General features: G+C 42.6%; 1 protein-coding gene across 3 annotated transcripts in view; it reads right to left on the minus strand.

Annotated features, from left to right (window-relative positions):
• LOC124268204 (protein polyglycylase TTLL10-like) overlaps positions 1-20674 on the minus strand; it is a 57222-nt gene that overhangs the window by 13242 nt on the left and 23306 nt on the right. For all 3 annotated transcript variants that reach the window (XM_046703233.1, XM_046703232.1, XM_046703234.1), the window contains 2 exons: positions 19182-19359; positions 11569-11687 (listed from right to left, as the gene is read on the minus strand). In XM_046703233.1, coding sequence (XP_046559189.1) covers positions 11569-11687; positions 19182-19359 — 297 coding nt within the window. The remainder of the gene's footprint in view (positions 1-11568; positions 11688-19181; positions 19360-20674) is intronic.

The raw sequence follows: 20674 nt of genomic DNA on the forward strand, positions 1-20674 counted from the left end.
CCTTAAAATCACATGTGTCTTAACTGTGAATAAGCTGACATATGACTTCACACTGTCTTAACATTATAAACAACCGATGTGTTGTATCTGTGTCACCAGTAAAACAGGACTTGATATGCTTCCCATAATGCAGAAATTCTAGTGTATGAACATCATTGTAATAAGAAAATATATTTGACCTTTGTCATTGTAAATGAGCGAGAATGTGAAATACTATTCGAGCTGGGTCATCTCCTTTGTTGGACATGAATGATGATTCTAAATTACGGTCAAGGGTGAGATGAACACTGACTAGTCAGCACTGAACACATGAAATAAAGGCACCAGAATTTTACAAATACTAACTGGGTGTGATCTGAAAGATATATGTACATAATATAGGAATTTACACATCAAACTTAACATGATAATTTACAGCTGATATTTGTATCCAAATTAAATGCATACTTATACTGACACATTCTGACAGCAAAGAAATCCAAAGTAATTTAACAAAGTGAAAGTTAATGTAATGAAGACATCTGTTGCTAAAATGTTTCAGATGATGACCCAAATTCACTCTAACATCTCCACAGCAACAATAATGCTCTGTTAAAAATGATCAACGTAAATTATTGACAGAGATTATACTGTCAATCCACAAGGGACAACTGCATTATCTTGACAGAGATATCACACAGAGCTCCAGATATAAAACAGTTAGTTCATGTCCATAAATTCCCCAGTGAAACAACCCGGGCTTCTCAAACTGCCTGCAGCATACAGGCCCCAACTGTAATACAGGTTCGTATGACATGACAACAATGTCTCCTGTGACTGTTGTATACAGGTATTTGGGAGGATTATAATGTCTTAATATAAAAACAGAACGCCATGGATCAGTAGTCTGTTGTACAGATAGTATCTTATCTACCCACTCCATGGCTATTCATCACTAAGACCCATGCCTACATATTTTTCCCATGTCTACAGATCTGTCCTCTCCAGGCTTCAATATATTTATCCCATGCCTAAAGATCTGTCCTCTCCATGCCTCAATATATTTATCCCATGCCTACAGATCTGTCCTCTCCATGCCTCAACATATTTATCCCATGCCTACAGACCTGTCCTTTCCATGCCTCAACATATTTATCCCATGCCTACAGACCTGTCCTTTCCATCCCTCAACATATTTATCCCATGCCTACAGATCTGTCCTCTCCATCCCTCAACATATTATCCCATGTCTACAGACATGTCTTCTCCATACCTCAACATATTTGATCTGTGCCTACATATTTATCAACTCTATGCCTAAACATCTATCGAAACCATTAATCAGTCAGACCCATGCCTACAGACCTGTCCTTTCCATGCTCCAACATAATTATCCCATGCCTACAGATCTGTTCTTTCCATGCCTCAACATATTTGACCCAACACAATGGTCTGACCCATGCCTATACATTTATCTGACTCATGCCTACAAATCCCCCAACCCCCCTAACTCAATAAACCTGTCTAAACCATGCCTACAAATCTAACAATTCCTCAGCTACATATACTTCCGTTACCCATCCATCCTATATCAACCCATTAATCCCCAACATGCCTACTGTACATCCACCCAAAATCTACACAACTATCCATCCCACCCACCCTTATACCCACCCCACACTGACGGGCCTACATATCCCACACTGATAGGCCACCCCAACCCACACAGACACATTTATCAAGCCTCCACCTCCACAACTACCCACCCAACACTGACAGGCCTACCCATCCCACACTGAGAGGCCTTTCCCACCCCACACAGACACATTTATCAAGCTTCCACCTCCACAACTACTCCACCCCACACTGACAGGCCTACCCACCCCACACAGACACATTTATCAAGCCTCCACCTCCACAACTACTCCACCCAACACTGACAGGCCTACCCACCCCACACAGACACATTTATCAAGCTTCCACCTCCACAACTACCCACCCCACACTGATAGGACACCCCACCCCCACCCCAACACATTTATCAAGCTTCCACCTCCACAACTACCCACCCCACACAGACACACATTTATCAAGCTCCCACCTCCACAACTACCCACCCCACACTGAGAGGCCTACCCACCCCACACAGACACACATTTATCAAGCTCCCACCTCCACAACTACCCATCCCACACTGAGAGTCCTACCTTGACCCCACACAGACACATTTATCAAGCCTCCACCTCCACAACTACCCACCCAACACTGACAGGCCTACCCACCCCACACAGACACATTTATCAAGCTTCCACCTCCACAACTACTCCACCCCACACTGACAGGCCTACCCAACCCACACAGACACATTTATCAAGCTTCCACCTCCACAACTACCCACCCCACACTGACAGGCCTACCCAACCCACACAGCCACATTTATCAAGCTTCCACCTCCACAACTACCCACCCCACACTGAGAGGCCTACCCACCCCACACAGACACATTTATCAAGCTTCCACCTCCACAACTACCCACCCCACACTGACAGGCCTACCCACCCATGACACATTTATCAAGCTCTCCACCCCACAACTACCAACCATATTTATCCACCCTTCTCTTTATACCCACCCATCACCGACAGGTTTACCCTCACCTGCACAACTACCCACCTGATACTGATAGGCCTGTACTCACCCCTTACCAACATATTTATCATGCCTCCACCTACACAACTACCCACCCCACGCTGACAGGCGTACCGACCCCATACCGACAGACCGACCCACCCCACTCCACACAGCACAACTATCTCCTCCATGCGGACACATCTACCCAGGGCCTGTGTTTACTCAGCATGCAGCACAGCCAGCCAGGTGTTCCCGGTATTCCCGGCATGCAGCCAGGATCTGACGTACAGCGGGCTTTCACCTATCCCACACAGTACAACTGTTCTCCATATAAGTACACTGTCCATATATGTCCTCAACCTGCTTCATTTAGGACCGGCATATTATTACACAACACATCATGATTACTCATTTCTTTAATGCATCTTACATGTTTCAGTGGAGTAGACTAATAGTCAAAATATATCATGTTTGCTTTTGTTACATCATTAAAAAACCCAGACCATTATAGAAACAGTGACTTGTCACCACTGACCAGTATCATTGACTTGTGACAGCTGACCAGTACAGTATCAGTGACTTGTCATCGCTGACCAGTATCAGTGACTTGTGACAGCTGACCAGTACAGCATCAGTGACTTGTGACAGCTGACCAGTACAGCATCAGTGACTTGTCACAGCTGACCAGTACAGTATCAGTGACTTGTGACAGCTGACCAGTACAGTATCAGTGACTTGTCACAGCTGACCAGTATCAGTGACTTGTGACAGCTGACCAGTACAGTATCAGTGACTTGTCAAAGCTGACCAGTATCAGTGACTTGTCACAGCTGACCAGTACAGTATCAGTGACTTGTGACAGCTGACCAGTACAGTATCAGTGACTTGTCACAGCTGACCAGTACAGTATCAGTGACTTGTCACAGCTGACCAGTATCAGTGACTCAGTGACCAGTACAGCATTGTCACAGCTGACCAGTATCAGTGACTTGTGACAGCTGACCAGTACAGTATCAGTGACTTGTGACAGCTGACCAGTACAGTATCAGTGACTTGTGACAGCTGACCAGTACAGTATCAGTGACTTGTGACAGCTGACCAGTATCAGTGACTTGTGACAGCTGACCAGTACAGTATCAGTGACTTGTGACAGCTGACCAGTATCAGTGACTTGTGACAGCTGACCAGTATCAGTGACTCAGCTGACCTGTACACAGCTGACCTGTACAGTATCAGTGACTTGTCACAGCTGACCAGTATCAGTGACTTGTCACAGCTGACCAGTACAGTATCAGTGACTTGTCACAGCTGACCAGTACAGTATCAGTGACTTGTCACAGCTGACCAGTATCAGTGACTTGTGACAGCTGACCAGTACAGTATCAGTGACTTGTCACAGCTGACCAGTACAGTATCAGTGACTTGTCACAGCTGACCAGTACAGTATCAGTGACTTGTCACAGCTGACCAGTACAGTATCAGTGACTTGTCACAGCTGACCAGTATAGTATCAGTGACTTGTGACAGCTGACCAGTACAGTATCAGTGACTTGTGACAGCTGACCAGTACAGTATCAGTGACTTGTGACAGCTGACCAGTACAGCATCAGTGACTTGTCACAGCTGACCAGTACAGTATCAGTGACTTGTGACAGCTGACCAGTACAGTATCAGTGACTTGTCACAGCTGACCAGTACAGCATCAGTGACTTGTGACAGCTGACCAGTATCAGTGACTTGTGACAGCTGACCAGTACAGTATCAGTGACTTGTGACAGCTGACCAGTACAGCATCAGTGACTTGTGACAGCTGACCAGCTACAGTATTACAGTGACTATGGACATACAGTCACACCTGACCAGTACAGTATCAGTGGCTTGTGACAGGTGACCAGTACAGCAGATCAGTGACTCCTGTCTGACAGCTGACCAGCCAGTATCAGTGACTTGTCACCGCTGACCAGTATCAGTGACTTGTGACACAGCTGATCAGTACAGTATCAGGACACCTCATGTGACAGCTGACCAGTACAGCCATCAGTGACTTGGTCCCTACCTGAGCACATACAGTATGAGTGTGTCTGAAACAGCAGCAGAATATGGACATCCCTCATCTGACAGCAATATTCCAGCAACATCAACACAGGCGTATCAGCACAGTACACAGGTATCAGTGACTTGTCAAACAATGACATGTTCCAGCAGCAGAATATGGACATCCTCATCTGACATCTACTAGGCATACATTAACACAGGTTTAGTCTTAAGGACACAATGAATGTGTGGAAACAGCAGCAGAATAAGATCATTCTCATCTGACACAACTAGCATACAGCCATACAGCCATCTCCCCAACAGGTCCCTAGTGATAGCACACACACAATGAATGTGTCTCATACAGCAGCAGAATATGGACATACCTCATCTGACATCAGCATATGGCCATACAGCCATCTCCCAACACAGGTCCCTAGTCCCAGCACACACAATGAATGTGTCTGATACAGCAGCAGAATATGGACATCCTCATCTGACATCAACTAGCCATACAGCCATACAGCCATCTCCCAACACAGGTCCCTAGTCCCAGCACACACACAATGAATGTGTCTGATACAGCAGCAGAATATGGACATCCTCATCTGACATCAACTAGCCATACAGCCATACAGCCATCTCCCAACACAGGTCCCTAGCCCCAGCACACACACAATGAATGTGTCTGATACAGCAGCAGAATATGGACATTCTCATCTGACATCAACTAGCCATACAGCCATACAGCCATCTCCCAACACAGGTCCCTAGTCCCAGCACACACACAATGAATGTGTCTGATACAGCAGCAGAATATGGACATCCTCATCTGACATCAACTAGCCATACAGCCATCTCCCAACACAGGTCCATCTCCCAACACAGGTCCCTAGCCCCAGCACACACACAATGAATGTGTCTGATACAGCAGCAGAATATGGACATCCTCATCTGACATCAACTAGCCATACAGCCATCTCCCAACACAGGTCCCTAGCCCCAGCACACACACAATGAATGTGTCTGATACAGCAGCAGAATATGGACATCCTCATCTGACATCAACTAGCCATACAGCCATCTCCCAACACAGGTCCCTAGCCCCAGCACACACACAATGAATGTGTCTGATACAGCAGCAGAATATGGACATCCTCATCTGACATCAACTAGCCATACAGCCATCTCCCAACACAGGTCCCTAGCCCCAGCACACACACAATGAATGTGTCTGATACAGCAGCAGAATATGGACATCCTCATCTGACATCGCCTAGCCATACAGCCATCTCTCCCAAATACAGGTCCCTAGCCATCACACACACAATCCCAACACAGGTCCTCATCTGAGCAACTAGCATACAGCCATCTCCCATACAGCACACACAATGTGGTCATCCTCAATATGGACATCCTCATCTAGACATCACAGCCATACAGCCATCTCCCCAACACAGGTCCCTAGTCCCAGCACACACACAATGAATGTGTCTGATACAGCAGCAGAATATGGACATCCTCATCTGACATCAACTAGCCATACAGCCATCTCCCAACACAGGTCCCTAGTCCCAGCACACACACAATGAATGTGTCTGATACAGCAGCAGAATATGGACATCCTCATCTGACATCAACTAGCCATACAGTCATACAGCCATCTCCCAACACAGGTCCCTAGCCCCAGCACACACACAATGAATGTGTCTGATACAGCAGCAGAATGTGGACATCCTCATCTGACATCAACTAGCCATACAGCCATCTGCCAACACAGGTGCCTAGCCCCAGCACACACACAATGAATGTGTCTGAAACAGCAGGCCTGTACATCGGACTTGGTCACACACCGTTGGATGATTTTCATCCTGTTTATCTGACATATACAATGCATAGGATATTTTTTAATGACAAGATTCCCTTTAATATACCTCCATACAACTGGTTTCAAAGGGTTGGCAGACTGGTGGGCTTATCTGCATCAGGCCTTGATGCTTTTACACATACAGCTGGACATGGCTGTAACAGGCGGCAATCATTCAGGTACAAATGTACTGATAGAAGTGGGCTGCAGGAGAAGCTAGTGTCAGATTGCACCATGCAGGGAGACAAGTAACCTGGAAGTTGAGGTTTGGATATCACTTTGACCCAACATTTGAGACAGATACTGGGCTGTTTCATACTGTTGGACAACAGCAACTGGATATCTGTCCTTACTTTCATTGACTTTAATTACACTGAACATGCTCTAGTTGCACTTTAACTATTTGTAGACACCATCTTCGAGCGGCCAATCACACTCATAATATGTGGGGCCATATCTTCCAGTTCTTTCAGGGTAGGTCAGTATGAAAGCCCACAGTGAGGCTGGTTATGTACCTTTACCACTTTGTTGAAGTTAACAGGCAAAGTATCACCAAAGGCGTGAATCTGGGATTTGAACCCACAACCAGCAGATCCTGACAACTAAGGGGCACAACTCTGTAATGTTATGTTACTGACTGACTGAGTTTGGTTTTACGCCGCTTTTAGCAATATTCCAGCTACATCATGGCGGGGAATACCAGAAATGGGCTTCACACATTGTACCCATGTGGGGATTCGAACCCGGGTCTTCGCGTGACGAGCCAACGCTTTAACCACTAGGCTACCCCACCGCCCCTAAATGTTATGTTACAAATTATTAGAAGTCTTAGTTTTCACTATAGGAATAGCTCTGATCAGATGTAAACAACTGGCCTATTTTAGACATGAGAAGCTGTCATTCCTGGACTTCAGTCTAAATGCCAAAGTGCATAATGTGTAACAAGTGCTACTGAAGCAATGAGAGGTTTTAGTCAACTTAAATATGCACCAAATAGTAACATTTTTGGAATAAATAATTTACACTTCAACGTGCTGAATTTTCAGAAAACTATGAACAAGGAATAATGGTCCCCCCCAAAAAGAAAGAAAGATTTAGTTTCAATAGAAATGATAAAATGCAAAACCATGGATAAAACACTCAGCATGCAAGCAGCAAGGCATAAGCACGAACAGCCTACAGATTGTGAAACAGGTCTTGAAAGGGGTCAGACCTGGGCGTGGTTGATACTGGGGTACGGTTTGGAAGAAATGGGGTAGGGGCAACCACGATTGGAATGTGATCGTACCACGAAGGGATATAAGGCGGTATTATGAAATCTGACCCCTCAAGCTACACAATGTAATGTCTCCCTATGCAGCATGGCCACAAAATAAACACCATGTCGACATCCAACCCCTGGCTATTCAAGAAGGTTTCTTTGTAGGTTACAGCCAGGATCTGCTCCACAGGGAAGGGTTACTGGCGTTGGATTTCACAACTTTACAAACGACAAACTCACTGTCAGCCAAACCACTGAGGAAAGGCTTTTTCTTGGGATTGCATATAGAGAGCTAATCTGGTGTTCCACTTTCAAGAATGTTGAAATTTCATTTCAGAGCACAAAGAAAATGTTTCGTGGGGATAAATATTTCAACAAAATGCAAACATATTACACAAGGCAGAATATTTTTCATGAATATGACCCTCTCTACATCTTTCTATTTTATTTTATCAAAAACCAAAACGTACAGCTGCAGGTCAATGCTGTCATGCACAATCACGAAAAATATCGAAGATCAGTTCAAGTTATACAATGACTCTCCAGGTCACACAGAAATCAAGAAGACTTTTGGAACAGTTCATTTCAAAACTTCATCCTAAAATATACGGCCTTTTCAAGGCAATGGCCAGGATCTGCTAAACGTGGTTGCAGGAAAATAATAACCTTGAACTGATTAATTCAGATCCTGACATGCTACCAAGGGACACAACTCTGCATAACACCACTGCTCACTTTACAGAGTGAGTGAGTAGGGTTTGTGACCACCTTGAACAGTGTTACAATGATCGTGGTGTGTCAACTGTATATGGAAGGAAAGCCAGAAACCACTTTATAGGCAGATCTAGTCCTAAATAATCTGCTCCTGAAGACATGCAGTCAATGACAAATCTCCCTTGAGTAACGTCACTCTGGAGCCATAAGCATATAAAGGGACACATAAGCCATTATGTTTATATTTCTACCTCCATGGGAGACCAAAATGTGAATTTTTAAATTTTGAAAAATGTTAAACACATGTGGATCATTAGCAATGATTTATCACTGAACAAAAACACGGAGTATTTGCTACTTGTATAGAGGCCCATGCATCGCTCTACTGTGCTATTGTGTGGTAAAGTTGGGTGGAAGCTGCATAATTTACGGCGCATGAAATGTTTAAAAAATGCATGTCGTTCCATTGTTCTTCATGCAGAACATGTGATCTGCATTCTGTAAAGGTTACACCAATTATTGTGTCTTGCATGTGCACTTGGATGGAAAACAGTCATGGCATAAAATCCAGACCGGAAAATAGAAGGAAAGTTTCTCCCACAATGACAGTGACATGCTTGAGATATGGCAATGAATACTGCCAGAAAAGTAAACGTAAGGCTCAGACAAGTTGAAAAAGGCCAGCTGAATTTGGTTTTCAATTTGTGGATGTTGACAGATTGACAAAAAAAGTCCGAACCCCCCAAGTTGTAAAGAATTCTAGGAGATTACATCACTGCAGAGTGGGGTAAACGCCTGAATATTCTGCAGGGATGTCAAATGTCAACAATGGGCAGATATTTTGATGTAATCCCTGAACATCTTGTATCTTGTTGATACACTCTACATGGTGAAGAAACACAGACATTCTGCAGTAGCACTGAGATGATGCATGGACAACCTCCGACTACTTGGAGCAAATGATAACAATATTACATCAGCCACATCATGGCAATACAGCTAAAAGTGAGGAAAGTCCAAAGGAAGTTTGGACTGTTGTGACTTTGGTGAAGAAACGAGCATCAGCAAGAGGCAACACACTGATACACCAGGGATCATATACTGGGATTCAAACCAAGACTAGGGATTCAAACTGGGATTCAAACCCAGGACTATATGGTTAGCTCAATGGAGGCTTTGAGGAAACGAAACCAGGACTATATGGTTAGCTCAATGGAGGAGTAAAGTAAAGTACCAAACCAAGAATCAGGACAAATCTGGGATTCAAACCCAGGACTATATGGTTAGCTCAATGGAGGAGTAAACCCAGAAGTGAGTACAGGTATGGTGTTGACAAACCAAGAATCCTAATCAGGACAAATCTGGGATTCAAACCCAGGACTATATGGTTAGCTCAATGGAGGAGTAAACCCAGAAGTGAGTACAGGTATGGTGTTGACAAACCAAGAATCCTAATCAGGACAAATCTGGGATTCAAACCCAGGACTATATGGTTAGCTCAATGGAGGAGTAAACCCAGAAGTGAGTACAGGTATGGTGTTGACAAACCAAGAATCCTAATCAGGACAAATCAGCAAATGAAACTTTGATCAGCAGATACTGGGATGACTGAAGGGACACAACTCTGTAAATCAAACTGCAGTGCATTAAGCCACCAAGGAACCTCTGCCCTGTTGAGCATTTGTAAGTTGTACGTGAAGGTCGAGACTCTCACTTCAGAATGGTGTGTTTTCGTACCCAAACAATGTGATTTTTTCTTCATACCATCAACCACTGTCTTTTTGGTCCAAACTTGTGTACATCACAGATGCAATATCTTCCTTCTCATACTAGCAACAATTTGTTTGTTTATCCTGACTCTAGAACTTGCAAAATTACAAAGAATCTTCCCTAATACTGTAACTAGTATAACCATCATTAATCACTATTAATCTATTTCGGAATAAATATTCATACCACATCCGAATACAAGAGCCCCAAACATTTTACAATAATTGACATTGTCAAAAACATCCACATGATTACCAAATGTCATCGTTTTTTCTTCAACTGCTGGTGTGGGTTCTCACCACAGAATGTACGGTCATGGTCTTGCATACAAAGATGTACGGGATTTGTTAACTAAACACACCCTGTTGACATATTTGTATTGAGTCATATGTAAATGGTGTCTGGTGATGCCTCCCTTCTCTCAAATGTAATCTGATGCAAATCCATCTTGCATTTCTGGGACAGAGCATGTGCATGTACAGTCGTACCAACATCAATGTCAACCATAATGGACGCTCTTGTTTATCGTCTCTATTCAAATATCAGATTTATCAATGAATGTAACATGACCTCTCGTAGCTGTATTTATTGATTTTGGTATATATTTTTGTCTTTCAAATGATAATAGTTTGGCTGCATCAAGACTTCATGGATTCTTTGATCAGGGTGATGATTATAATACCAAAGAATTTCAGGATTCTATCATATCACTTTAGTTAATCTGTGATGATACATCCTTCTGTGATAGGAGACACTTTGGTTCCTTTGTGGGGTTTTTCAATTATTAAAGAGGCAACCAGTGGAGGTCCTAATTCAGGAAAATCACAACTTATATCGATGGTGTTACAGAGTATTATGTGGATAGGCAAAGGAAAGTAGCTCCTATTGTTTTATCTTTTAGTGCCTCCAGAGTCAATGTTTATTTCTTCCAGTTTGGCATTTATATATTGATTACACTGAACAACTAAACAGCAAATATTTCTACCAGTTTGGCATTTATATATTGATTATACTGAACAAGTAAACAGCAAATATTTTGAACATTTATATATTGATTATACTGAACAACTAAACAGCAAATATTTTGAACATTTATATATTGATTATACTGAACAACTAAACAGCAAATATTTTGAACATTTATATATTGATTATACTGAACAACTAAACAGCAAATATTTCTACCAGTTTGGCATTTATGTATTGATTATACTGAACAACTAAACAGCAAATATTTTGACCAGTTTGGCATTTATATATTGATTATACTGAACAAGTAAACCTTGTGGGTCTAACTGTCCAAACACATTACCTTCTCTGAAAGCAGAGTAGTTGATTCTACTCTTGCATTCCACCCACTTGAGTCGGAAGCGCTCATCGTACTTGTCAGCCGTCCGCTTCCATCCCAGCTCCAACAGAGGAGCCTCCACTCTGAAACAAAGGCACCGAGTGTTGGACAATTTCTGCTGGTGTACGATCGAAAGGTATCAAACTGTTTCTGCTGCTGAGAGGTGGTTACTTTGTATGAGGCTACTCTGAAAGGATGAAACATGAAGGACATAACAAACAGCCATCTTTCCATACATCACTTTATCTGAGGAGGATGGAAATTCATGTATACCTCCCTACCCTCAGACTCAAGCCCCATCTAGGATTTATTCTTTACCAGGCACACTAGTGGTTCCTAGAAATGAATATTAATCTGGGTTGCCAGTAAATTGTATTTAATGTCATTAAACATCCTAAAGTACTTCGTCCATATATTGGCCTGCATAATCCCATCACACCAAAGTTTCTTTTCTTTGTACATCAAGTATAAATGAATTGCTATCTATTATCTGTATCATAAGCCATATCAATATTGACTTTGTTTTTAGTGGAAACAGGCACTAGGAGTTTTCACATGTTCATCAGTTTCCATGTGTTACTTATTGGTTTCCTATAATAAACAAAATCTGATATCCAGGTGGTACACCTCAGCCCTGTTCATAAGTACTGTGTGTCTGTTTACCATTTCTAAATTCGACATTTGAGGGAACTGCCTCTGTTCAAATCGTAAACTTGATCTGGTCATGCAAATTCATGTTGAGCAAATCTATGGATAGATATATCCCCAAACACTACTTTTGATCTTGTCACTATGACCTACATCTTGGCATCACCATCAATCAGCAAACGAGGGACATCAGGAACTAGCGTAACGTAACAAAGAACACAACAATTGATGAGAGGAAAACTGATAAAAGGAGGAAAAGACGCTGAAGAATCTCGATGATGAAACACCCCCGACTATCCCCCATCACTTCCTCCTGGCATGGAGGCCACAACTTCCTGGACGACTGGGGCTTGGGTTCTGAGTAATTGCCTCATCAGACGACAAAGACGTGTACAGGTTGGTTTTTTCGATTTACATGTCATTCCTGCTCAGTTGAGGCGCAGCTTTGTGTGCTGGGGATATAAATGTGCAATTGCTAAGGGCTTGGTAGAGCCATGGTGAAGTCTTCATTGTGACAGTACATGTGTTGGACATGCCCCCCGGACGCGGACATGGGCGGCAATGTCCTGGTGCAGTGTTTCAGAGTTCGTGTGTTGTACGCTGTGTACCAACATGATGAGAGGAATATGTATACTGGCAATACTGACAACACTGGGGGCAGATACTTTGAGGACAGACTGACAGATCTAGCTACAGGACACTGACACATGAACACCCATATGAAGAGAGGAATATGTATACTGGCAATAATGACAATACTGACAATACTGGGGGCAGATACTTTGAGGACAGACTCACAGATCTAGCTACAGGACACTGACACATGCACACCCATATGAAGAGAGGAATATGTATACTGGCAATACTGGGCGCAGATACTTTGAGGACAGACTCAAAGATCTAACCTACAAGACACCGACACAATCACATCCATATGAAGAGAGGAATATGTATACTGGCAATACTGGGGGCAGATACTTTGAGGACAGACTCACAGATCTAGCTACAGGACACTGACACATGCACACCCATATGATTAGAGGAATATGTATACTGGCAATAATGACAATACTGGGGGCAGATACTTTGAGGACAGACTGACAGATCTAGCTACAGGACAGAGACATATGCACACCCATATGGACACTGACAGACAGAGACAAACAGACAGACAGACAGGCACAGACACCGACCCATAGAGGCAGACACACAGGCAGATTCACAATCACTTCTGTGCAGAACAGACAGACAGACAGACAGACAGACAGTGTTCAGACAGACAGACAGTCAGACTGAGAGCTCAGACAGACAGTGTTCAGACAGGTCATTACAACACACAGTCAAGCAGACACCTGCAAGACAATACAGGTTAACAACATTCTCCTGTCGTCATGGCTACTACCCTCACTAAACTGTTATCAAACCCAACACATGCTGTCTAAAACCTTTATCTTAATCCACCCTACTCCCAATGCACAACAGAAATAGTGTGGGAGAAGCAGCTATTGTAGGAAGATCATTACATCACACTCCCGACTGTGAAATCCACTTGCTGCAGTACACAGAGACAACAGGGGATTTGAAGCTTTCAAAAATTAATTTCAAACAAATACAAATATTAGTCCAGGTAGTACGTCCTCTGCAACACCTGATTCAACTCGTTCACTCTAATGTCTAAATAAGGTATTTGTGGCAAGCTGCCCTCCAGTTGAAGGATTAGGACGGAGGAGGGGTAGGGACAGGAGGGGAGGGCAAGCGTGTCATCTCCCCCGCACCCTTCATCAACCAACCAATGAGAAAATATGCCGCTGACCTATGCCGACCTACATCAAACAAGGTCGGGGTCAACCGAGAACTTGCAGTGATGAGGCTCACACTTCATTTGTGGCGTATGTTTACAAAGTAGGAGTATACACCACCTGACAACTTTTTTAACGTTCGCGTCGCAAAGGTAGCCGATTCACCTCACGTCTCGACACGGTGGGGCCGAAAAGAGGCTGCGTCATCATGTGATTGGCAACACTGAGGGAATGCGACAGCGGACGAAACTCTTTCATTTCAAAGTAGCCTTTTGAAATAATTTCAACGCCCATCTTTACTTATCTGCATATTCTGTCGGTGACAGTCGCAAAGGTCGGGGGTCACTCGGCATAATTGTCCGTGCCACATGAAGAGGAGGATGGAGTAACACCTCCTTACAAACTACATTGAGAATTTCACAAATAAGTCTGTGGATATTTACACAAGAGATGAATATTTCGGGGTTATTGTGCTCCCAGAGAAAGGGCTTCTAAAAGTATAGAATTATATATTTACTAGGTCCACTGTCTGTGGTTTCCCCTCAGAGTCAGTGCTTGCTTAGGACGTACTGAAATAATATCTTTGAAACAAGTAGACTGTCACATTCAAGCCTTTAAAGAGTCTCAGTCCCCCACCCAAATCGAGCTGTTTGCCAGACCGTGGAAAACTCAAAGTTCAGAATAAAAATTAGGAGAGTTTATCCTTTCATCAGTTTGCACTAAATTTCTAATCTGTCAAAATTGGAAAAATCAGAAAAAACATCCTGTTCTCCAGATTTTAATTTTCTTGTCACTGCAAGACTATGACATACGGTCACTTGTCCAGTAAGGTACGGTCACTTTAATACTAGGTCCTCATGTCATATACTAGACCATATATCAGTACGCTTGCTGACATCTTTATAATCGCCCCGATACCTTTTCAAGCTCCACTGGCATAAATTTGTCATTAAACATTGATGAATAGTACTTTGCATGCAAATATATGGTTCCTGACCACACATATGACTAGTGTACATGAATCAGCAATAAAATGGGAAAACAAGTTTGTTAATAAAGTGAGACACTTATAGAAATGATCTAATCATATCATATCAACTTCAACAAATCTTGGCAGCCATATTGAATTGGTGGACACGTCAAACGTTGAATGGTAAAGAATGCTGAACAACACACTGCTGTTCCTTTGCAATTGCACCAACAAAAAACATAAAGTCTTTCAAATGACACATTTTCTGTTAGACAAAGACATGCTTGCAAGCAAGACATGGACGACACTGAACTTGTGACAAGACATCAACTCCCCAACATAACCGCCATTCATTCACTGTTACCACTAATGAGATATTTCTATTTTTGATCTATGCTGCATATTATATTACTGTGAATTTGCCCGAGGCCCTGCAAATCTTTCATAAAATCCCTGACGCTTCAACAAAGGACAGCCCTGCCCAAAAGGTACCACAGTCCTGGTGACAGTTCGACATTTACCGTATTCAGTCTGCGTTGTGCCCTGTTCAAATAACCCTTAGAAAACATAGCATTCCAACTCACAGAAATCCCAATAAGCCGAGTTTCTAAATAAAATAGGTCAACAAAATTTACCTTTATCCAAATAATGTGAAATTGCTTGCAGACAAAAATCCGCTAAAACATAAAAATAAAAACCAGTTTACAAGAACAATGTGTGCAATTACACAATGTCCTGTTGTAAAATTGTACCATATTCACTTATTGTGTATTCCACATATTTGACAATTTGATTCTCCGGTCAACTGCTTCCTGCTCCTGGGGGGCTATGGGATAACCTTGTGGTTAAAGTGGTCACTCATCGCACCACAGACTTTGGTTTCACTTTCCCACATGGGTACAATGTGTGCGGAGCATTTCTCATGTCTCCTACCATGGACACACTAAAACATTCACTGTGCTGAATTCTTGACAAGAAATATACAATGACGGTCATTATTGAATGTTACAGTGCAGTATTCTACACCATTTCATTACTTCAGGCCCCTCAGATTTCCAGTCGGACCCAGGAATTAGTAACTGAGGGTATTCTAAACCCCTAGCTCTGCAGGTTAACAAAATTAACAATGCATTAGAAGAAAATTTTCAACAAGAAGTAACTGTGAACACTTTATGTCCTTACAGGTGTAAGGACTACCTTTTCATAAGGACCAAGCCACATTTTTAAAATGTCATTTTGCATTATTTAATGCTAGTTTGGGCATTATTTCTACACAAAGTTTCCACACTTGACACAGGTGCCAATTATATTGACTACGGTACAAAGTTGATGTACATTCCATTAATATACATGTCGATATTCGTGGTCAGCCATGCATAGCTTGGTGTTTATTTTCATACCATGTGTAAAGCTTGAAGCACCTGGAGATAGGAACACATGTACTTTGATAAGCTGAATTAAGTAGCATTCATACATTCCTGTCTCACTCACACACTGAACAAATAAACATATTTATCAGATCATGTTGTTCGTTGGACTGAGGAAATATTTATACTGACGTGGTCAAATCTGAATACCATTCATAACAGTATTGATTTAGTGACACATCTTTATTTTCTCATACAGGTTTACTTCACTGGTGAATTTGAATAATGTCTGCAGATATTAAATGTTTGAGGTTTTTCTCTTTATCCTAGCTTTTGGATGGTAGCCTCAAAATAATGAAGTGTCGACCAGACCAGTGCCTGAAATTATGAGCAATGGAATAGGATAATCAAATAATCCTTCACTCAGAGTCATTCCTCACCTCGCTTACAGATTCATTTCAACTTCACTTCTTCCCTCCCTTAAACACATCCCCTTCCATAAACCATCCCTTCCATAAACCATCCCCTCCCTTAAACACATCTCCTTCTACAAACCATCCCTTTCCACAAACCATCCCCTCCCTTAAACCCATCCCTTCCATAAACCATATCCTCCCTTAAACACATCCCCTTCCATAAACCATCCCTTCCATAAACCACCCCCTCCCTTAAACCCATCCCTTCCATAAACCATCCCCTTCTACATACCATCCCCTTCCATAAACCATCCCTTCCATAAACCGGCCCCTCCCTTAAACACATCCCTATCCATTAACCATCCCCTTCTACAAACCATCCCCTTCCACAAACCATCCCTCCTTAAACCCATCCCTTCCATAAACCATATCCTCCCTTAAACACACACATCCCTTCCATAAACCATCCCTTCCATAAACCACCCTCCCTTAAACACACATCCCCTTCCATAAACCATCCCTCCACTCCCTCTACAAACCATCCCTCCATCCACAAAACCATCCCTCCATAAACCATCCCCTTAAAACCCATCCCTTCCATAAACCATATCCTCCATAAAACACATCCCCTTCCATAAACCATCCCCTTCCATAAACCATCCCCTTCCACAAACCATCCCCTCCCTTACACACATCCCTTATCTATCCAATCCATATTCTGCCCCAACACATTTCCTGTCTACACACATTTCCTGCCTCACACCAATCTCCATTCATTTTCCAACCATCCTTCTATCCTTTATATCCACTTTTTCTCATTCAAAAATATTCTTCTTTACATCAACATGATAAAAATCTTCCTGGTGTTTATATCCATCCAGTGTTCCACTACATAATACAGGTCAGCAAGTGACTACATTCCAAACAGAGACATTCCCCACCCCCTACAATACAGTCCGGGGGGTGACAGGTGACTGTCGGCACACAAGGAAGCCTACCCTCACAAGGACGCACCACAAATGCAATAAAATCAACAGTGTTACATTGAAGGGACATTATGTGGATGTATAAAGTGCTGCCCTCACTACATAAATCATCACAAGTCAGTCAGGTGTAAATAATGTACATCAGCCTAGTGAAGCTGAATCCAAGTTAAGCGTGTCCCAGCTCGTAACATTATCCTTGACAAACCGGTTCTACTAACCAGGAGGAAAACTTCTGTCAATGTACCTTTCAATGTGGATCCATTAGGATTCCCGGTAAGGTCACATCTAACTTCCCAACCAACCCTCCCTCCAGCCCCAGACCCCTTCCCTATCCCCAAACCTCCTACCCCCATCCTTTCCCCCCACCACCACCTACCTTCATCTCCAGCCCCAGCCCTATCCCCTATCCCCCAAACCTCCTACCCCATCCTCACCCCCAACCACCACCCACCTTCATCTCCAGCCCTAGACCCCTTCCCTATCCCCAAACCTCCTACAACCATCCTCACCCCCAACCACCACTGCACCTTCATCCCCAGACCCCCTTCCCTATCCCTAAAAACCTCATACCCCCATCCTGTCCCCCAACCACCACCCACCTTCATCTCCAGCCTGGCCTCAATTGTGCATGTCATTCATTTGTGTAATGGAATGGATGGAGGGGACTTTGCAAGAGAAACAAGTGCTCCCATGTTCCACACAGAGACTTTTATCCATAGATCAGAGTATGTCAAGCAGGGGCACCTACAAGGTGCTATGTTACAGACTGCGAATAGCCTGGCTTTGAGTGAGTGAGTGAATGAGTGAATATGGTTTTACATGGCTTTTAGCAATATTCAAGCAGCAGGGACACCAGACATGGGCTTCACACATTGCGCACATGTGGGGAATCGAACATGTTGAGAGGCATAAAGCCCCTTTCAGCATTTCCAATATCACAGAAAACATTAACTGAACCCTCCAAAGTGAGGCATTACCAGAAACTCTGCATTAATGCAGGTATGCTGCTGTACAGAAAAATGCAGGGATGATGTTGGCATTATAAGGTGTCATACAAAGTACAAATACTGGAAACGACACTTTGGATGACAATTAGTCAATGTCTCAATAAATGAACCGATCTGACACCCTGGAAACATTATTTGAGCCACAGCCTAAAATTCTCAAGAAATTTTAATTTGTTTGCAATAAAGCAAAGTAAGGTCAATGGCGAGGAAAGAAGGCATAACTAGCATCAAGAAAAAACTCATGATCATAACAATGAATGGAGAAACATTGTAGGCCAGTTGTTACTAGCCTGGTTACTATCAACAAATAGCTTATTGGCCGAGTGTATGTTCAAATCATCATCATCATCATCATCATCATCATCATCATCGTCAGGTACATACAAGGCTACTCCATTTCCACAGCCGATGTAGAAGCTTGGAGTCATGTTGTTGGCGAGACTGCAAGCTGGGAGTTTCGTTGGTTTGCCACCAGGGGTTTTCTTTCCTCCTCCTCTGTGTGGGGGTCCGGCCCCATCACTGTTGTTGCCACGCCCTTCCCCCTTGCTGGGATCAGAATTGCCTGAAAAAGAATCTGGAAATGAGATTCTGCAGCTCTTACATAGGGTCCCATACTTCTTTCCCTTTGTAACCCTACAAAGCTTAAGTACATTGTTTGTACATGTTACATAGCAACAAATGTTTTGCCATAATCCTTTCAAAATGTACAAAAAGAATCTAAAACTCTTTGTAATATGATCCTTAAGAGAAGTATAAATTCCTACCCAAGGTTTTGAGAAAAAACAAAACAACAAAAAACAAATTCAGAGCAAATGAGAATTCAAACCCACTCTCACAGGGTTCTGGTGTGCCCAAGGGAGGCAATGCTAAACTGGGCTCTTTAAAAGGCTGAATAAAAACAGACCAACCTTCTCATGAAGATAGTGGTATGACCTACTACAGACACTAAGGAAATGATAGCTGATGTTTTGTGAGGTTCTGTTTAAAGGTATTTATTTATGGTTGTCAAACCGACAGGCACTTAACAGGAGTGGTAGTCAGGTCAAGATCAACAGTCTTGATAACATGAATAAACATTGCAAGTATAAGCTACAAGGGTTGGGAAGTCGAAAATCATTTCATATTTTTAAAAACTTGCACCTGACTATGATGTACAGGTATTTAATTTCTTATCTGAGAATTGGCTTTACACCTTAATTCCAACATTTATGCAAACAGATCATGAATTGTTTTGAAAATATGACTGAGGAAACAGGATCTGGTTTGAATGAAAACACAAACATCACAAGCCTGTGAAATACTCCACCAACAGCAATTCAGTGACAATCACTTTCTTTGTAAGATTTAATGACACTGCGCATATCAAGTGAATTTGGGACACAAAACAAACAGTTAGATAGATGGTTGCCCTCACAAGCATGTGCTTTAAGACACACTGATAACTCAGTACAAAAGGCTATAACACTAAATCTTCATGAAAAACTATGACCCATGAAACAAGATCCAGGTCTTATTTGGGTCAAATCTCAAGGTCTGCTTATCTAATGATAAATTATTTCATTCAGCAAAACGTTCTTTCCTTGTACCACGACTTTTAGTTACTTTAGTGGCATGGAAGGCCAATGACTTACAAATAACTAAGTAGTGATGGTCTCTTTGTCCTGCTAGGATAGGCTGAGTATGGGTTTGAATCAAATACTAGTATACATCCTGATTGTGGGGCTTGGTTTGTCAGCACCATATGCCTGTCTGCTGGTTGCCTCAAGTTATAAATGTTGGTTTGGTTGGTTGGTTGGTTGTTTAAGGCAACACTCAGCAATATTCCACTTCATCAATGTTCACACTATTGATCACTGGATTGTCAGATCAGATAAGTT

This window comes from Haliotis rubra, unplaced genomic scaffold, assembly GCF_003918875.1.
Source record: "Haliotis rubra isolate DU_JTF1 unplaced genomic scaffold, ASM391887v1 Scf137, whole genome shotgun sequence".
Lineage (NCBI taxonomy): Eukaryota > Metazoa > Mollusca > Gastropoda > Lepetellida > Haliotidae > Haliotis > Haliotis rubra.